The 7,777-nt window shown below is 52.2% G+C and overlaps 2 protein-coding genes across 2 annotated transcripts in view; one reads left to right on the forward strand and one right to left on the reverse strand.

Annotated features, from left to right (window-relative positions):
* Nucleotides 1-279, reverse strand: part of EAH_00049720 (hypothetical protein, conserved) — a gene marked incomplete at both ends in the record, with an annotated part of 6,055 nt that extends 5,776 nt beyond the window's left edge. The window contains one exon of the mRNA XM_013391329.1: nt 1-279. This exon is cut by the window's left edge and continues 3,536 nt beyond it. Within this exon, the coding sequence (XP_013246783.1) occupies nt 1-279 (279 nt within the window).
* Nucleotides 280-1,463: 1,184 nt separating this feature from the next.
* On the forward strand, nt 1,464-7,131 carry EAH_00049730 (hypothetical protein, conserved; the record flags this gene model as incomplete). The annotated part of the gene is made up of 9 exons (XM_013391330.1): nt 1,464-1,482; nt 1,648-2,224; nt 2,334-2,553; nt 2,754-3,104; nt 3,427-3,529; nt 4,093-4,211; nt 4,541-4,704; nt 5,060-5,099; nt 6,064-7,131. The coding sequence occupies 9 exons, from the start codon at nt 1,464-1,466 to the stop codon at nt 7,129-7,131; spliced, it is 2,661 nt and encodes an 886-aa protein (XP_013246784.1).
* Between the last annotated feature and the right edge of the window lie 646 nt (nt 7,132-7,777).

A 7,777-nucleotide genomic window follows, 5' to 3' on the forward strand; every position in this document is an offset into this window, starting at 1 on the left:
ATACCGGATGCCCTCGCTCAGCCTGCTTCTGCTGCTGCTGCTGCTGCTGTTGTTGTTGTTGCTGCTGTTGCTGCTGCTGCTTCTGTTGCTGTTGCTCGTTCCGTGGTTCTTAAGGGGCCTCCGCCTCACATCTGAAGAGGCATGTAAGTAACAAGCCGCATGCAGCTGGTACGGGACGCTGCTACGCCGCTGCAACAGAAGTTGCTGCTGCAGCAGGTGCTGCTGCAGCTGCTGCAGCAGCAGAGGCTGTTGCTGCAGGGGCTGCAGCACACGATGCATCTATGGCTAGTTCGGAAGAGCAGCAGCATCACCTGGAGAGGTTTCAGCAGCGCAGCATCCTTCTCCGTGACTCTGCTTATGTCACCGAAAACCCTAAACCCTAAACCCTAAACCCTAAACACTAAACCCTCGCATTAGCATCCAACACCCCGGATCGAACAACAAAAGCTGCAAAAGGCATTAAAAACAAATAAGAAGTATTTAAATAGTTATATTTCAATAAAGATAAACAACTCAAAATCGGCATCTCTCTCTACGTGTTATAAAACAAATAACCGTACCTCCCCTCTTCCTCCGTCTTCTTCTCTCCTTCTATTTAAGAAATTAAAACAATTTCATTTTTAAACTTTTAAAGCCTTTATGGTTTATCAAAAGTCTTACAAAACACTCAGAAATCCGAAGAAGGGCCTCCATAGGGGGCCCCCTAAGGGGGCCCCCTTTGGGAGGCCCCCTAGGGGGCCCCCAAGGGGGCCCCTCGAAGGAGACTGGGGCTGCAGCCCTTCGTGTTGCGCATCTGAGTCTGATTTGACTGTCTTCATCTTATTTTTCTGCTAATATGTCTTTGTTTTATTTAGATTTAATTGATTAGACATAACGGCTTTAGGGTTTTTGTTGGGGAGAAGAGGAAGAAATACACACACACACACACACACACACACAGAGGAGAGGCACATTCAATCCAGCCTCTAAACCCTAAACCCTAAACCCTAATGCTTAATTCTAGGGTTTCGGTACTTGCTGCATCAGGCGCAGCTTGAGCTGCTAAAGCGAAGGCTGCTGAAAACCGCTGCAGCACAGGAAGGGGTCACCGAGAAAGCGCTCGCTAAACCCTAAAGCCTAAACCCTCAAAACTCTCTAAACCCTCAACCCTAGATACCCTCTAAACCCTAAACCACAGACATTCCCAAAACCCTAAACTCTCAGCCCTAGACATTAGAGTAGCCCTAAACCCCATAGACAGTCGCTGAACCCTAAAGCCTAGACAGAGACTAAGCCCTAAACCCTAGACAGTCACTAAACCCTAAACCCTAGACATTGGCGAAACCGTATATTCTAGTCCCCCAGTAATGCATGCAGCCTGCTGTGTAGGGAGGACTCTTCGCATATTTCTCTCCCTCAACCCTAAACCCTAGAAAGCCAGGGGAGGCCGCTGGACTACTTGTGGGCGCCTCAAAGCTGAGCCCATGTATCAGCTAGCCATCGGTACAGCTAGCTGCAGCTAGCTGGAGACGAACACACAAAAGCAACCAGTGGGAGCGATGATGGCTGGCCTGGAGGGGTTTCAAGGTGCCTAGCCCTTCTCATGCGAAAAAAATAAGCGATCGTATGTTACAGTTTAGGGTTTAGGGTTTAGGGTTTATGGTTTAGGGTTTAGAGCGCAACGTCTTTTGCGTATGAGTTACGCAGACGGCCATATCAAGGAAGCACTCCAAGAGGCGCTCTGGGCTGCACGCTCTAGCTCTGCTGCTGATGCTACTGCTGCTGCTGCTGCTGCTGACGAGGGGGATGAGTACTCCTTCAGGCCTCGGATCTCCGCCGAGTCTCAAGTGCTGGCTGCTGCGGCTGCTGCCGCTGCTGCTGCAGCAAGGCCAGCAGCCGAAGCAGCGGCAGCAGGAAACTGCAGCAGTGTCCATTTGCGGCTATACTATCAAGGTATTGAGGCGAAAAGGAAGAAGCAGCAGCAAAAGTTGTTGTTGCTGCGCCAACAGCAGCAGCAACGATCCCGCTGCAGTAGTAGTAGCAGCAGTAGCAGTAGCAGCAGCAGCAGCAGCTCCTGCGGCCTGCTTGTATCCCAGCAACTCTATGAAGATGCGCTGACTCGGAGGCGGAAGCACCAGCAGCAGTTGCTGCTGCTGCAGCAGCAGCAACGGCACCTAAGCAGTACATCCAAGCTGACGCCGGCTTCTCTCAGAGTCTTCAAGCAGCGGCTGTCTCGGGAGCTCAAGTAAACCCTAAAGACAAACCTGCTCTGCAGCACGAAAGCCAAGCTGCTCGCGAGCTGCTAAACCCTAAACCCTAAGCCCTAAACCCTAGCTGCTGCGACGTGCATGCAGGCAGGCCTACGCCAGCCTTCAGCAGCAAACATCAGAAGCAGCTGCCCTCCCGGCCTCTTTGCTCCCTGACTGCTTGCAGCTGCTGGGAATCCTTCAGCATCAACATCCGCAGCAGCAACAGCAGCAAGAGCAGCAGCAGCACCAGCAGCAGAAGAAGAACGATCCACTTCTGAAGGCCAGAAAGCAGCTCATCTCTCAAGAAGCGGCAAGCAAAGAGCTCGTCAGGGCCCCTACACCCTAAACCCTAAACCCTAAACCCTAACTCGGATAGGGTATCATTCAGCGCTAGAAGACGTCATCTCTGCCTTGTGGGTTTGAGGGTTTTAGATTTCGCTCTAGAGGGAATATGGTTTGGGGCTTAGGGTTTATGGATTACGGCCTAGGGTTTAGGGTTTAGGGTTTAGGGTTTGCTGCTTGCAGCGCCTGGTTAAAAGGCTATGTAGCCTGCTGGACCCCGAGGGTTTGGGGCTTATATACAGAGAAAGGCTCTTCCAGTTCCTTGCGGGTCTCATATCTGACTGCAGCAGCAACGCCGACAGCAGAAGATGCAGCTGCTGCAGCAGCAACAGCTGCATCTGCGGCTGCAGCCAATGCAACAGCAGCAATATCATTCGCAAGGACATGCGCTGCAGCAGCAACAGCAGCAGCAGCAGCAGCTGGTGCCCACAGCTGGCTCAAGGAACGAAGATGTTAGGAACTACGGGCCGTAGAGAAGCAGAAGGGGGAGGCAGCACCTCCGCAGCTGCAGACGCAGCAACACAGCTGCAGCAAGTGTGGCATACACCTGCTGTTGCTGTTTCTGACGGTGCCGCAGCTGTCAGCATTCATTTTTGCTGTTGAATCCCGTGCTTGCGCTGGTGCCGTTGCGGCTATTGCTGGTGCAGCAGCAGCAGCCTATTGAAGCAGCTGCTGTTGGTGCTGCAGCTGCTGCTGCAGCAGAGGTGCTGCTGGCGCACAATTGACTGTCCTCGTGTATCGAGCAGTGCAGCAGAGTTTCTGATGTTTGTAATTGTTCGGGTCCTCAGGGGCATAGGGTTTAGGGCTAGGGCTTGCAGCATCAGCTAGGGTTTCCTTTCACTTGTGGGGCCTGCAGGAGACGCGCCAAGTGTATGCGGAGCTGCAGCGCTTAAGTAGGGACTTCTTGCCGCTGCTCTTGAACAGACAGAAGAGTTATTTCTTCCATCACAAACACCCGCGTAAGGGTTTAGAGTCTGGCGTCTAGCGTTAAGTGTTTAGGGTTCAGGGAGCCCAGCTCAGGCATGCAGTTAAGGGTTTAGGGTTTCCGTAGCATGTGCAGAAGCAGTTACAGCCCCGAGCATGCAGCAGTGACAATGAAGCTGCCGTGGCTGTTGAAGGGTTTAAAGTTTAATACCTATGCTCTAGAGGTAAGGTTTAGAGGGTTCAAAGGACCTACGGTTAGGAGAGTTAAGGGTTTAGGGTTTAGGCCCTGCTGCAGCAGGCGTTGTCTTCAGAGCAGTCGTCGCAGCAACCGTTGCAGCCCAAGGCCCGCTGCAGCTCCTCAGCCGTTACCGAACGGCTGCTTGAACGTGGTGAGTGGGTGTCTTATCCCTTTTGAGTTTCTTGTTTAGACAGTACAGTTGAGGCTTTAGGGTTTACAGCTGAGAGATGCAGAAGACAGCAGGAAGGCAGCACCACTGCTGCCTTCCTCCCAAATGCATTAAACCGTAGAGGGGAAAAGCTGCTGTTCACAACTCTAAAACTGGTGAAAGAGAGTCTTGCGACTGGGGTTTGCGTGCAGGAAGGCAACGGGAGGAAAGAAAAGCGCTGCTGCAGCAGCAGCACCAGATGAAGCAGCAGCAAGAACAGCAGCGACGACCCGGGAGCCGACGGCAATACAAAACACTGGAAACAACGTCGGTGGGACCTCGGGGATATCGTAGGGGTAGCCTGTTGCAGCAAAAAGAAGTATAGGGCATAGAATAACACTTCATTCTGCTTAGTAGCCCTGACATGTTATTTCAGCTGTATCGATACACCCGGGAAGACGCCTCACTTCACTGAGGTGTATAAGCACCTCGAGTTATGCGCATAAGCTGCACCTCCAGGTGCACATACACCTCACGTGCACCCAACACACCAAAAGGAAACTGCAAGGCTATTGAATCCCGTGTATTCCAGAAAGATGCCTATCGCAATTAGTAGGGTGGGGGATCAAGGCACTTCAAGTGTGTACGCTGGATCTGCAGACGACAAGCGGTGTGTCTAGACACGTGCAGCTGTTTGAGCTGGCACATTACCAGAAAGAGCAACAGCAGCGGCAGCAGCAACTGCGGCAGCAGCAGCAGCAGCAGGAAGACCTGCGGGAATGCACCTTTAGGCCCAATTTAGATCTGTCGCTCAAGTCATCTCGGTGAGAAAAAGAAATCAAAAGTTTCCTCTCACCTCCCCTCGCTAGCGCACACACTTTGTCTTCTTGTTGCTTGATGAAATGCCTGTCCTATCTCTCGCAGCCACCTAGCTGCTCTGCTGGTGTGTCTGTACATACACCTGAACAAACGGCAGGATGCGATAGTATTACAAGCACTTCATGCCTGTCCAGATGCACTATCCGCCCTACCACATCTAGGAGTAGATACACCCAAAATCAACATAAGTAACACTGCGCTGTACCGGCAGGTCATATAGACTACCTGCGGTTGTATATATCTGTTGCAGCACCTGTGTAGATACGGAGAGGTATGCTTGCTTGGGTGTGTATTGTGAAGTGCGCATGCATGCACGAGAGCACTTCTCAGCCTGATGAAGGTGTGTATGGTGATGCAAAATGGATTACACTGCAGCTGCAGGAGCAGCTTATGTTTGCATGCGCCGTTTGCCGTCCTTCCTTGTTTGTATCCGCCGCATTTTCCTCTTCAGCTGCAGCCTAATAGCACACTGAAGACAGCAAACCTCTCAACACCCCTTTCGATTGTGCTGCTTCGCCTATCTCCTCAGGGGCCTAGGGCCAGGGCCTTCCCCTCCTGAAGGATACGGGGCTGCTGTAGAGAGGCTCCGCCGGGGCGCTGCTGATAGAGATCGCCTCTTTAGGTTTCACCAAAGCAGGCAAATCCTAGCCCTATGTTCTAAACCCTATCTAGCTGTCGCTGTATTTGTGTGTCTCCTCTGTTGCGGCAACACCTCCTCGCTTAATGCCTGAACAACTCCCGAACCGTTCAATGTACACTCATTCAAACAAACGAACTCTGTGTTTAAAACAACAGCTGGAGCTACTATGGCAAGATAGAACTTAAAACAAAAGGCAAGACTGATAGGAGCCACAAGAAACCCTCAACCCTGCTTCGTTGTTTGTAAAAACCCAACACAACCTCAGATGTCTCTTATTCAGGTTGGTGGAAACCCCTTCCTCTGTACGCAAGGAAGAGGGGCCGTTCAGCTTCTCTGAAGGCCACTACACCCTCCGTCTGGCTCCTGAAGTCTTCGGCGTTTCCGTCGAAGTTCAAAAGGGGAGGCTGGTTCGCATTTCCATTCGCGAAGGAGAAGACCCCAGAACGGCAGTACACAACACTAAACCCTAAACCCTAAACCCTTAAGCCTAGACGTTGCTCTCTGGACACTTTAGCTAAAACTTAACGTCGCCGTCGAAGCAGCCATTGATAAGCTTCCTAGCATGCACTGGCGGTGTACGGTAGTTTTTCTCTGGAGCTTGTCAACCCTTCACGGGTGTACGGTTTAGGGTAAAGGGTTTCGGGTTTCGGCGTTCGGCATTCAGGTTCAGTCTTTCTGTCGGTCCCATGGCCTGCATGCGGAGGAGCAGGAGTGGCTGAATAGCATCATTTTAAAGGAGATGGCGGCGCGCAACCTCTTTACTCTTGTAGACGGCGAGAGCCCAGGGGAGAGGCGACCACAGGCAGTTGAGACTCTTCACGGGTTTCCAGAGGCCCTGCAGCAGGAGGTATGGCATCGAGGGCCCCCTAAGGCCCGTAGAGAGCCTCGAACGGTCCCCACACCAGCAGCATCTGCAACGGCGACCTGCGCAAAGCCACAGCGCAAGCTTTCTGAGAAAGAGGCACTGGACGCAGGGACCCCAGGAAGGCCGCTACAGCCTAGCTCGCCAGACACAAGAATGAGGAAAGAAGAGGCCCTAGGTAGCCCGCCTTTGGTGCAGTCGGGGACCCAGCGAGACAAGCTGCTGCCAGCCACAGCAGAGGGCAGCTCACAGAAAATACGCGAATACGAACAGTTTGAACAGAATGATATTTGGAATGTCCCCGTGGCCCCCACTTCTAGCACACCGCCAGAGACCGAGAGAGACGCTTCCTTACCTACCTCCTTGGAGACGCCTTCAGGGCAGCAGCATCAACAAGAAAAACTGCAAAGGGAAGAGAAACGCAACCAGAAACAGCAACTCCCGCAGCACCAGAGGCAGCGGCACCACATAGAACAACACCAAAAACAACTGCCACAGCAGCTTCCCGGTGTGTCCGAGGCCCTTCCTGAGGCCATTCCCCCCGCACCTATTACTGCTGCTGCAGAGCAGAAAATACAGCAGCTTCAACAGCTGCCTGAAAGGGAGAGAGACGAGGAGGGGGGAGAGGAGCAACAGCAGCAGCAATCCCAGGACACACCTAGCATCGCGGAAAGCGGCAGCCTCCGCTGTCTGTCAGTCTTCCCTCCTGATACTGGGGGGGCCGTACCTGATTGCCTTCACAACCGAACGAGCAGCAGCAGAAGCAGCAGCAGCAGGAGCAGCATCAGCAGCAGAAGGGAGATTGAGACCCCTTCTAGTGAGGGCTCATGGGGCTGGCTCAGTCCCGTGGCGACAGAACGGAACCCTTGAACTCAAATGCATGTACTGATTCTTGCTGGCTAGGCTGCATGATGCCTTCATTCTTCTTAATCCTCCGAATCTTCTGTCTTCATTTAATAGCCTCAGTGGCTGCCAACATTTCACCATCTTCATTACGCGCAGCTAAGAGTAAATGGCGGATGACGAAGTAAATTTGCTTTCCCACTTCAACAGAGGAGGAAGATAAACTACGGACCACTGTGGAAGTCCAGTAAAGAGACAGCGGAGTGTTCCATAGTTTCTTGGGGATGAAACGTGCCTTTGCCTTTCCTGCTTCTGCAGCGTTTTCGCTGCTGATGCTATTGTTGTTACGATGAGAAAAGCTGTCAGCTTGGATGTTGCTTTGGACGCCGCTGTTCAATCCATTTGCAGGGTTAGGGGATTGAGGATGAGCCAATGGTGTCGTAACACTCCTGTATTCTTCTGAGAGTTGTATTCGAATGCAATTTCACTAGTTTTTGTCTCGGTCTGGCCCACCTTTTTTCTTCTTTTGGAGGCCTCTCACCAATTCTCAGAGGGGCCAACTGGGGGTAAAGTGCCGCTCATAAGAAACCACAAGTACATGAAGAAGATGTAGCTGAGTAGACGCATAAAGAACAATGCCAAAGGGTGTAACAGATGAAAAGGCTTGAATACG

The sequence above is a fragment of the Eimeria acervulina genome, genomic scaffold (assembly GCF_000499425.1).
Source record: "Eimeria acervulina Houghton genomic scaffold, Eah_scaff813, whole genome shotgun sequence".
Taxonomy (NCBI): Eukaryota; Apicomplexa; class Conoidasida; order Eucoccidiorida; family Eimeriidae; genus Eimeria; species Eimeria acervulina.